The sequence below is a fragment of the Cucumis sativus genome, chromosome 2, assembly GCF_000004075.3.
Source record: "Cucumis sativus cultivar 9930 chromosome 2, Cucumber_9930_V3, whole genome shotgun sequence".
Lineage (NCBI taxonomy): Eukaryota > Viridiplantae > Streptophyta > Magnoliopsida > Cucurbitales > Cucurbitaceae > Cucumis > Cucumis sativus.
The window spans coordinates 8,369,098-8,381,546 of record NC_026656.2 but is presented as its reverse complement, the minus strand read 5'-3'; the positions used below and the strand labels follow the sequence as shown (position 1 = coordinate 8,381,546).

At 33.3% G+C, this 12,449-nt stretch overlaps 1 protein-coding gene across 2 annotated transcripts; it reads left to right on the top strand.

The window, feature by feature from the left end:
• The first annotated feature begins 3,734 nt into the window (after positions 1 to 3,734).
• Positions 3,735 to 10,468, top strand: LOC101208942 (probable sucrose-phosphate synthase 2). Of its 2 annotated transcripts, none has more exons than XM_031880459.1 (12): positions 3,735 to 4,243; positions 6,238 to 6,483; positions 6,567 to 6,630; positions 6,747 to 7,442; positions 7,580 to 7,708; positions 7,803 to 7,934; positions 8,033 to 8,209; positions 8,294 to 8,347; positions 8,456 to 8,518; positions 8,618 to 9,565; positions 9,661 to 9,788; positions 9,985 to 10,468. In XM_031880459.1, exons 1-12 carry the CDS (start codon positions 4,122 to 4,124, stop codon positions 10,271 to 10,273), a joined length of 3,048 nt encoding a protein of 1,015 aa, XP_031736319.1. In that variant the 5' UTR covers positions 3,735 to 4,121; the 3' UTR covers positions 10,274 to 10,468.
• Positions 10,469 to 12,449: the final 1,981 nt, after the last annotated feature.

The window sequence follows — 12,449 nt, the reverse complement described above, 5'->3', positions numbered from 1 at the left end:
CTTTATTGGTTAATTTTCATAAATATAACAAACCAGTAAAATGTTCACGGTCCGTATAACAAAATGAAAAAGCCCATGAAGCTGGCCATTTTTTTAAAATATTTCAAGTTTGCTCTTCCTTTTCATTGGCTTTGTTCTCTTCCTCTTCTATGATTTTTTCGAAATGATTCTGTAAAATTTTCTGTTGCCAAGGGCTTTTATCCCTTTAAGGATGATATGAACTGACCAAACATCAAATTATTAAATTAGATTTTAAATAATTTTTTTGATATAATTTTAATATTTTCCAATTTTATCATTTTAAATAACTTTTAAGTATGATTGATTTAGTCTTTTTACAATGCATTAGGGTTTTATTGGGAGGCTATTTAAGTCTTGCCCTTAGGTTGTTTGTATTGAAATTTATGTTCTAAAACTCATAGTTTGTAGTTTAAAATTATATTCTATTCAATAAAATTGTTATTGATGAATTATTAGTGAAATTGACTTCTACAATTTGGAATCATATATGCTAAGGTTCCAACACTATCTTGAGTAAACTTGATCCTTATATAGAGACATAAACATGGATCAAGTTTGAGTATATAGCCTAAACAGTCTATAGTATATGAATAAGGTTGGACGTTTTATTATAGGGACATATTATGGATGCATCCCACTTTGTAGTTAGTACAAACAATTTGATCTTAAATCGCTCGTGTGGAGACATGAAAGTTGGACATCCTATGTAAAGAGTTTACATAAGACTAGAACGATGATATAGTCACTTTTACGTTATAAAACTATCGACTATATAAAATTGACTATTTGAATTATTAATGACTTGTGTAACTTAATCTTAATTTTGAGCTAACCATGAACTCCTATTTACATGAGATTATCCTTAGATTTGCATAGGTGATGACAACTCAATATCGCTGGTCCAATAAGCCTCTCATTTTAGGGGTATGATGGGGTGGATAGTTAGGGACATAGGGTGCAAGACGAAATTCACTCCTACCCACCATAGGGTTAGTAAATAGGTTGTTCTCTTAAGTATTGAATTCGGGTATTGAACAAAGGGGTCCCACCCTCTCATTGGCCTGAGAGGGATTCAGTTTATAAATTGGACCTGAAACCAGTTGTTCAATAATGGATTAGTGGAACTTAAGGAGCAAGGTGTAATCTCGGGAGTACAACTGTATTTTCAGCTGATATTACGAACAACAACCTATGAATGATTAACTTACTAATCATGATTATATCAAATAGACACAAATATATCTATAGTGAAAGGAGTGCAACTATGAAACTTTAGTGGAATGATCTGTTAGTTAAAGAATGTTGATTGTTTGGTGTAAAAAGGTTTAGTCAGTGAATCTCAAATTGTTTGAGCCCATGATCTAGGTTTATTAGGTTCTCCTCCTAGCTCATATGAAATAAACTTAAAACCGACAAGTATATGTGATATAACAATTAGTTTTCAGTTTAGAGATAAAGTTTTATGTTTAAATGTGCTTTAAATATCAAGAATATGAATATAGATTCAAATATGGAAACTCTAAAATGATAGAAATTGTCAAATTGTAAAGGTCAAAGAATTGACTTTTGACTTTGAAAAGTCTTGACCGACTATAGATTCAAATGTGATTTTATTTTCAAAAAAATTAAGGGGGATTCAAGCTTAGGAGGTCGAAATTAGTGAAGAAGGAAGTTAAAAGTCAAAATGTTGACTTTTGGTCAAAGTTTGACTTTAACTTGAATGGTGAAATGACCATTTTACTCTTTAACTAAAGTTAGTGAGAAAATGTTGATGGCACCAAGCCCACTAAGAAATAGTGCATTGTTGCATAACTACACTAACTCATTAGTGGGATAAATGGAAGCTCACGGTGATGACATCAAGTTTACTAAGAGTTATTGGAATGTGGGGTGTTGGGCTCTGGTGAGTTTAAACATGCAAGTTTTTTTTTTCTATTTAAAGTTTGAATTTTCAAATAAAAAGAACTTTTTTACTCTTATATTATTTTTTCTTTAAATTATTAATCACCAAATAATTTCTCAGACATTTGACACCCGTCCAATTTTCATCTCTTTCTTAAATCCTTCACTCATCAGGTACCACAAACTGGTTCTAAATCCGAAGAATAGTAGATCAACTCTAGTGGTGGTCTAGTTTGTGTTTGGTGGAGATTGGAGCGATTAAAGAGCTATGAAGGTGAGTTTTCCTTAACCTTAATTTTAATTTAATTAGATTTTTACATGTTAATTTAATTCAAATAAAGTAAAATTGATTTGATTTTCGTTATGAATATCTATCGTTTTCATTAGTTTAAGGTACTTTTTGAAATTTGAAGATTTAGGGTTTTCTATCAATAGAAATAATTCTCTAGAAGATAACAGTTGAATCTTATCATCATTCTTTTGCAATTCTTGACTTAGAGTTGCATGCTAAGAACATTCAAAGTAAGTTATTTGATCATGTTGCTTATAGAATGTTCAAAATTGGAGTGAAGAACTAGCTCGACTTATCTCTTGTTTTTTTATATATCAAAAGGTAATTCAAATCTAATTCATTCCTTCTGTTATTCTCAAATTGATTGAGGGTTTTAGAATTTGATAATTAAAGATTCATCCATTGGTTTCCATATAGAGTTTCAGGTGTTTTATACAACACCTAAATAAAGCTAAAAAAGTCTGACACATAAATTTCTATAACAAAAATATTAAATTGGTTTCCAAAACAGACTGATTACAAGAGAAAAGTTCATACCATAAAAGGCAAACCCTCTGACAACGGCATGATACACAAACACAGATGACTAGACAAAGGAAAACCCTTCGGACATGCAAAACACAATGCTCGGTACTTTATAGATGCAAAAAAAAATCTCATTCAAAGATGAAGGCAAATCCTTAGTTCTCATGCAAACGACGAAAACGAAGAACTTACCAAACCGAAATCGATTCAGTTTGATTTTAGATGAGATTTGTTTTTTACATTTTGTGGTTTGGTGTGGTTTCAGCTTCAAATCGAACCATGAACACCTCTAAACGTAACACCGATCACACATATCTCATTGTTAAGCCCTTTGTTTCCGTGATTAATAATACATTATTTCCAAAAATTACCTTTTTTTTTTTTGCTCTAAATTAAAACTTGGTTTAAGTTGTATTTTAATTCTGAACTTTTAATAAGGGTAATAATTCCTTATTTTTGCAAGGTTCTTATAGGAAAAAAATAAAATTATCCGGCATCCTTAGGATCCTCTTTTAGGTTGTTCATGAGTGAAAACAAGTATGTATATTTATGAAATTGACTCATGGTATCAACTGTATAATTAAATTTTAATTGACATGTCGATATTTACTCCATCACGATGAATAAATATTGTACTATCTTAATGAGTTTAAAAGTTATAAAATATTTGTCTACTTAATTTAAATGTATTGTTGGAGTGTTCATAATTCTTTTGTAAATATCCATGAAAATTATGGTGATATTAAAATATGGATGTTTCCATCTTAAGGAGATGAAGTTTTAAACTTGAGAGGGACTCACGTCCTTGGGTTTTTCCTACTCATACGCTTATTTTTATCTAAAGAAAAAAAATATATATTTGATTTGATTGTAAATTTTGGAATTTTCTTTTTTAAGAAAAAAAATCACATAGTTTGAGTTGGAATTTTTTTCTGAAAGAAAAAAGGGGGGAAAGGTGTAAGTAATAAAGAGTATAAAAAAAGGGAAAAACGGGGAGTTCGCATTGAGAAACGGACAGCAGTATTGGAAATGGTGAAACTTTCACAACTCACCCTCTCTAACCGCATCTCTCCCTAACTACTGCCACGTGTCCTCCTTTTCTTCTTCCTCTTCTTCTCCTCCTCCTCCTTCCTCCTCTTCAATTAATCCCAATCGCATTTCAAACAATAACTTTTAATTCCATTCTCGTAATTTCTCTTACTGAAAGAAGAAATGGCTGGGAATGAGTGGATCAATGGGTACTTGGAAGCCATATTGGATACCGGTGCCACCGCCATTGAAGAACAGAAACCGGCTTCCGCGGCGGCGGCTGCCAATTTGACAGACAGAGGACATTTCAATCCGACGAAATACTTCGTAGAGGAAGTGGTTAGCGGTGTGGATGAGTCGGACCTTCATCGGACATGGCTCAAAGTGGTTGCCACTCGCAACACTCGTGAACGGAGCTCTAGACTTGAGAATATGTGTTGGCGGATTTGGCATCTCACTCGAAAGAAAAAACAGGTTCCTACCACTATCACTACCACCTTCCATATAATTTTGCTTTTGTTTTCGTCGAAGATTCCTCCCAATATATAATTTACAAAGAGATTCACAGTACTAGCGTTAGAAGAAATTTTGAGAGTTGTAAACTAGTGGTGCATCCGATCTTAGTTAACCCCAGATTTATTTTACTCCAAATTAATTCAGATAGGTACGTACCGGTCACCGCCATACGCCCTTTTTCTTTAATTAATTCACTCTCAAAATACTTCTTCCAACCACTTTCAATTTTGTTTTAATTAAACGCTTTCTAAAACACTTGGTGTATACTGATCATCAAATCCAAACATCCCTATATATTCATGATCTCACCATCGCAAAAACAAATCTTAATTTAAGACTTCAGTTGCTTACATCAAATATCAAACTCTAGAGCTTCCTGAAACTAACAAGAACTGTACGAGAGCCAAGGTAGATGTCCTACGTACGTTCAAATTTCTCGCTTAAAAAAGGTCTAGAGGTTAAAACCAAATACCTCTTGGTTTTGTGCTACATTTTGTGACCTTACGGGCAAATATCGAAGTTAATATTACAATTTTGAAGGAGTAAGAATTTTTTTAATATATATGTGTGTTATATAAAAAGTAAAATTAGGATATTTTTTATAGGGTTTAGGTACAATTTTGGTCAATTTTGGTCCATATATCTTGAAAACTCTATTATTGTTATTATTATTATTTAATCAATTTTAATTTTAAAAAATAAATACTAAACTTAAGATTTAGTAAAATCATAGGTATGAAAATTGGCAGACTGAAATTAAACAAATTCAAATGTAACAAAGTCCAAAATAAAATAGTATTTTTAACCAACACTTTTATTTATTTATTTATTTTTGTTGGTGATGAACAGCGATGGAATTTTTTCTTCTCCCAGAAATTGTTCAATTCGTTCTTTTTTCTTTGGAATATACATGCGGATTTTGGATCTTCTCTTGCTTTTTGCTTTTTGCTTTTTTTGCTTTTTTTTTTATTCGAAACTTTTTCACTCTCTGTTTCTACTCATTTTTTCTGCCACCGAATCTGATTCTGTTAACTCTTAACTTTTTGTCCTATTCTACATATACATATACCCTTTTTCTTAACAACTTTGTGATTATACTATAGTTAATATAGATTAAGTTTCAGGTTTATAGGATTAGTTTAGAGTTATAACTTAAATACAGATTCTGCTATTTGCTATTTGTTTTTGGTCTGGTTGGATAATAGAAGTTCTTTTATGAATGTAGTTTGAGATTTAATCAAACTACAAGGACTGAATTGAAGTTTTTTGAATTATAGAAACCCAAATTTTGTTATAAATCTTAGGGGGTTAAATTGGGATTTAAACTTTAATTATCAGTTTGGTTTGAACTTTAATTTGGTGCTTAATTAATAATAATGGTTTAGCCGCCATTACCTTTGACAAGGTAACAAGTAGAAGTACTAAATGTGAGTTGTGATTCAGTTATTTGGTCATCCATATGAATTAATTAATATTACAACACAAATTTTAATGTTGGGAGCCCATTGTTAAATCGTTTTAAGTAATTAGAACTTAATTGTATAGTCTAATTACCAAGAAGTTACCAGAGGCAAAGTGGTAGGAAAAAGAAGATCAAATACTAAAAAGTATTAATTATAACTTAATCATATTTTTCTAAGTTGATATGATCATCTTAATACAATAAAATATGTGAACAGCGTTTTTGTTCACTGGAATATACATCTGCACTTCTTCTTGCAATGGCTAAATGAGTAGGCATTGGCAAGTAGCTGTGTGAAATCTTGAAGGTGTGTTTGGATTGACTTTCTAAATACTGATTGATGACATATATACAAACTTGCAAGTTACAAGAAAGAATGAGTAGTTTCTGCTCTCACCATGTTTATCCTGATCATCACTTTAAAATGAAACAATGTTTTCTTTTGCTGAAAGGGAAATAATTTGTGGATTATTACTTGGTGCACTCAAAGTTTTTGTGTACAGTTGGAATGGGAGGAGCTTCAAAGGTCCACAAACCGGAGACTGGAGCGGGAACGAGGACGGATGGATGTGACGGAAGATATGTCGGAAGACTTATCAGAAGGAGAAAAGGGGGATACCGTGAGCGAAATAGTGCAAAACGAGACTCCAAAGGAATCGTTCCAGAGGACTTCTTCCAACTTGGAAGTTTGGTCTGAAGATAAAAAGGAAAGGAAACTTTACATTATTCTCATCAGGTTCACATTTTTCTAATTCAATGCTAATAACTTTATATTATTGTATGTGTATCCTCCAATATTCCTGTTGATCTTTATCACAGCTTGCACGGTCTGGTTCGGGGAGATAACATGGAGCTTGGTCGTGATTCTGACACTGGTGGACAGGTGCAAAATTGCAAACTGATATCACTTGAAAAAAATTAAACTATCACTAGTTTTGTATTATCTGATCTTTGTTTAAAGGATGCTTCTGTCTTAAACTCATACTTTTACATTTTCAGGTTAAGTATGTTGTAGAGCTTTCTCGTGCTCTAGCGCAAATGCCAGGGGTATATAGAGTGGACCTTTTTACTAGGCAAATCTTGTCAACAGAAGTTGATTGGAGCTACGGTGAGCCAACAGAGATGCTAACTACTGGAATCGATGACGGTGATGGTGATGTTGGAGAAAGCAGTGGAGCTTATATTATTAGAATTCCATTTGGTCCACGGGACAAATATCTGCGGAAAGAATTACTATGGCCCCATATTCAAGAGTTTGTAGATGGAGCTTTAGCCCATGTTCTCAATATGTCTAAGGCTTTAGGTGAACAAATTGGTGGTGGTCAACCTGTGTGGCCATATGTCATCCATGGACATTATGCCGATGCCGGGGATAGCGCTGCTCTTCTCTCAGGTGCTTTGAATGTTCCGATGGTGCTAACTGGACACTCGCTTGGAAGAAACAAGCTCGAACAACTTCTTAAGCAGGGACGCCAATCGAAAGAAGATATTAATTCGAACTATAAGATAATGAGGAGGATCGAAGCAGAGGAGCTTTCTCTTGATGCTGCAGAGCTTGTGATAACAAGCACCAGACAGGAGATAGATGAGCAATGGGGACTTTACGATGGATTTGATGTCAAACTTGAGAAAGTGTTGCGGGCTCGTGCTCGGCGTGGAGTAATTTCCCATGGTCGATACATGCCGAGGATGGTGGTAAGATCTTTAGTTTCTTCATCTTTTGTAGCCAAATGCCAAATTAACTATAAGTAAAATCATATATGGTAGATTTTGCAATATGCTACTTTACTTGGACATTCTAATGAAGAACTTAAGACCGAAGTTATTTGTAGGTCATTCCTCCTGGTATGGATTTCAGCAATGTTGTGGTTCCTGAAGATGCACCTGATGTTGATGGCGAATTGACACAACTTACAAGCGATGGGTCCTCTCCGAAAGCAATTCCGGCGATATGGTCTGATGTAAGTGTCCAATTTTGATCCCCCCAATTAATCTTATTGAACCATCTTCCGTTACATTGTTGCTTCTTGTCTCAATTTATATAATGTGTAATAGGTGATGCGGTTTCTTACAAATCCCCATAAACCTATGATATTGGCTTTGTCGAGGCCGGACCCAAAGAAGAATATAACCACTCTCTTGAAAGCCTTTGGAGAGTGTCGCCCCTTGAGAGAACTTGCTAATCTAGTAAGTTGGATTTTTCAATAATATGTTTAAGTTATGAACTGTAGGACTATAGGATACACATGCCTTTTGATAAATCATGTTCTTTTTGTTTTCTGTAGACACTGATCATGGGGAATAGGGATGATATCGATGAGATGTCAGCTGGTAATGCTAGCGTTCTCACAACAGTTATAAAATTTATCGACAAATATGATCTCTATGGTCAAGTGGCATACCCAAAGCATCATAAACAATATGATGTTCCAGACATATATCGGCTTGCAGCAAAAACAAAGGTTTTAGATATCACGAATCCCATTTGCTTCTCATAACCACACCATTGTCTGACATTAATAACTTGTATTTTGAAACAATGATAGGGTGTTTTCATTAATCCAGCATTGGTCGAACCATTTGGGCTTACCTTGATTGAGGTAGATTTTTTTTTTTCTTTTGGTTATCAATAGATATGTTATGTGATTTATTGGTTTCTCCTGGCTAAGTGAAAACCCAGTCGGATTTATGCCTCTGAATTATTGTAGGCAGCTGCACATGGACTCCCGATGGTGGCAACTAAAAATGGCGGACCAGTTGACATCCATCGAGTAAAGAGAACCTAAAAACCTGATCTGAAATTCGTATAATGAACTCATTTGTTATTTTATAATATGAGTAACCATGTGAACTTGTTTTTGTGGTTTTAGGCTCTAAACAATGGGCTGCTTGTTGACCCACATGATCAGCAAGCAATTGCTGATGCTCTGCTGAAATTGCTATCAGAGAAAAACTTATGGAATGACTGTAGGAAAAATGGTTTGAAGAACATACACCTGTTTTCCTGGCCAGCCCACTGTCGCACGTACTTGACTCGAGTGGCAGCCTGCCGCATGAGGCACCCACAGTGGCAAACCGACACCCCAGGGGACGAAATATCCACCGAGGAATCCTTCAATGATTCACTGAAGGACGTCCAAGATATGTCGCTCAGACTGTCAGTTGATGGAGAAAAAACATCACTGAATGCATCTGTCGATATAGCTGCATCCACTGATGACCCTGATTTGCAGGACCAAGTGAAGCGAGTTTTGAGCAAGATAAAGAGGTCAGGGAATGAGTCAACAGAGACCGAAAAAGGGAATAAAATGCTGGAGAATGCGCCTGGAAAGTATCCAATTTTGAGACGACGACGCAGGTTGATTGTTATAGCACTTGATTGCTACGACAGCAATGGGGCTCCAGAAAAGAAGATGATCAAGATGTTGCAGGAGATTATTAAAGCTGGTCGTCTTGACACTCAAGTTGCACGAGTTTCAGGCTTTGCTCTATCAACAGCAATGCCATTGGCAGAGACTTCAGAATTCTTAAAGTCCGGAAAAATACAACTGACTGAGTTCGATGCCTTAATTTGCAGTAGCGGAAGTGAGGTTTACTACCCGGGTTCTTACACCGAAGAAGATGGAAAATTGTATCCAGATCCAGATTACGCGTCACATATTGATTATCGTTGGGGATATGACGGTTTGAAGAAAACGATTCTGAAGTTGTTGAGTGCATCTGAAGAAGATTCTGACAAATTTCGTAGTCCGGTTCAGCAGGATGGAAAATCGAGTAACGCTCATTGCATCTCCTACTTAGTAAAGAATCCCAGTAAGGTAAGTGAAAAGCTAACAAAATTACATTGCAATATATGTACTGTGTAGCTTTACTTGAGCTCACACCGACAGATTTTCTCTCTTTTTCTCTTCAGGCTATGAAAGTCGATGATTTGAGACAGAAGCTTCGGATGCGCGGGCTTCGGTGCCATCCAATGTATTGCAGAAGCTCGACTCGAATGCAAATTGTTCCTTTACTCGCATCAAGAGCTCAAGCACTCAGGTTTGACACCATACAAATTCAATGGAGTCCACAGCAAGTTCTGAACTTGTGGTGCTCCTTTTAGTTTTCCATCGTATTTGATTGGATTATTAAGTTATGGTACATTAGACTAGTAGATGCAATGATATTAATTATTACTGTATATCTCAACTTTTATTCTTTTAATTCTGTTTTATTTTCATATGATGAATTGTAGGTACCTTTTCGTGCGATGGAGATTGAACCTTTCGAACATGTATGTATTCCTTGGTGAGGTTGGAGACACGGACTACGAAGAGATGATATCAGGGACTCACAAGACGATAGTCATGAAAGGAGTGTGGAACAAGGGATCGGAAGAGCTGTTGAGGACATCAGGAAGCTATGCCAGAGACGACATCGTTCCAGGTGAGAGCCCACTGGTGGCATTTGTGAATGGGGATGCAAATGCTGAAGAGATTGCAAGTGCTATAAAGCAAGTTTCATTATCTGCATCCAAAATCTGAACTTTATAAACTGTCTCACCCAATCAAACACAGTTTCATGCTTAATTCTGTTTTCTATATTCATTTTTCTTTGTATAGTGGTTAATAGCTCTGTTCAATCTAAAAACTAAACTTCCTATTGTTGTTGGAGACTCTCAATTAAAACATATATATATGTAACAGATTTACATCTTACTTTCTAAACAATTTTGATCTTTGATTCAGCCTTTCAATAATATATATATTGTTTATACTTTAAATTATGAAGAACGGGGGAGGGGAAATTGTCGGAGGGTTCACTGTAAAAATTAACTAAGGCTTTGGAATTTAAAGAAAAATTTGATATAAGATTTGATAGAGAGCCAAATTTTGAGAAGATTTGAAAAATTGGTTAAGATTTGGTATATGATTTGAAAAAATTATATAAAATTTTTAAAACACGGTAGAATCTCGGCTAGAATCTCATGGTTAAAACTAGCCAAGATTTCACCGACGAAGCAAACCAACCTAAATTTTGGTGTTTGATTTTGGACGAGATGAGCCCAGAACTATTATAACAAATTTAAAAAACGGTGGCCTTTAGTGTTAGGTCCTCTTCTTCGACTCAACTTTAGCTTTGGAATGTGGTCTTCTTTGACTCAACTTTAGTTGCAAAATATTTCTATAATCACTTTACAACAAAAATATCTATTTTCATCTCAATGTATTATTTCCCTCTTTTCCAACATTTTTTTTTTTTCATTTTCTAAAACCTTGAATATAATTATTTGTTTTACAACCCACACCTAACCAATTTTATTATTATCTTTTAACTTCAATTATTCATTTTTCTATTTTTCATAATATCACATTTTTAATATTTAATTCAAGATTATTTTTAAATTTTGATATTCTTTAGTACATTCTAGGAAAAATTTTATATTTTTTTTAGTAAATTAAATAATTAGTTGATTTGAAAATATTATCGATCATTTTTTAAAATAACAAAATATTAAAACTATTTATACAAGATCCATCAAACTTTTACTTGGTCTATTGTTTATTTGGTCTTGTGACTTGGTTTGAAAATATTATCGGTCATTTTTTAAAATAACAAAATATTAAAATTATTTATACAAGACCAGCGCTCCATTATTTATTTTTTTTAAAAAATAATAATTATTATCATTTTCTATTTTTTCTAAAACAAAATCCTAACTTCTTCTCTTTCATCAATAGCACTAATCAAATCAATCTTTTCTCTTCCCAAAAATATAAATATTTTTTTCACAATAATCATATTTTCCACCAATAATATTAATCATTTCAAAATAATAATTATTATATATCATTAATCAAAATTCCTTATAATTCACCCATTTAAATATCTCAATAACATTCAACTTAAATAAATTCAAATTTCAATAATTAGTTAAATACTTTTTTTTAAATAATATTTAATTAATTCTAACTTCCACGAAATCAAATAATTGTTCAAAAATATCTCAATTTAACACTCAATATTTTCAACATAATTAAATTTAACATGATCTTATTTTTTGGGTTACAAAACAACTTTAAATCAACTTGAAACAAATAAAAATCATATTACTTTTATACATTTAAGATTCAAATGTTTCACCACCAAAAGAAGAGGGCAGAAAAACAAGCCTATATATGACGTAAGTCAAAGGAAAAAAAATAACAAAAAACCTAAAAACTTACCGATAGCATTGGAACTTGATCAAAATTAGCTAATTATTCCATGAAATGAGAAGATAGATCAAGAGAAAGAGAGAAATAATTTTTTTAAGATAGAGGGGGAAAATTTTATTAAGGGCGAAATTGACATTTCACCTTCAGTTTGTCCTAAAACTCGTATTTTTTTACGTTCAATCCTAAAATTCATTTAACACTCTAAAATCGACCTACTTTTTTTACAACTTTCTAATTTAATTGGGTAATATATGATGATGAACTTGAATGAATTTTGCTTAAAAAACATGTGTGTTCATAACTCTCTAACTTACAACCCTCATAAAATTGATCATTAATTTGAAACATGATCAAATGGTAAAAGTCTACATGCTTATGTAAGATTTAGTTGCACAATTTTGATAAAATTTGATACAACTAACAAAATTGTGGCATTTTTTTTCATATCATATTCAATATAAGAAGGGAAGAATATTCTTTAACATCCTTTGAGTTCAAGAGA

Excerpts from the sequence above, each read along its gene's own strand:
- LOC101208942 (XM_031880459.1), top strand. The coding sequence starts at position 4,122 with ATGAGTCGGACCTTCATCGGACATGGCTCAAAGTGGTTGCCACTCGCA. Across the intron at positions 4,244-6,237 it reads TCACTCGAAAGAAAAAACAG|TTTTTGTGTACAGTTGGAAT; the intron begins GTTCCTACCACT and ends GTGCACTCAAAG. Across the intron at positions 7,709-7,802 it reads TTCCGGCGATATGGTCTGAT|GTGATGCGGTTTCTTACAAA; the intron begins GTAAGTGTCCAA and ends AATGTGTAATAG.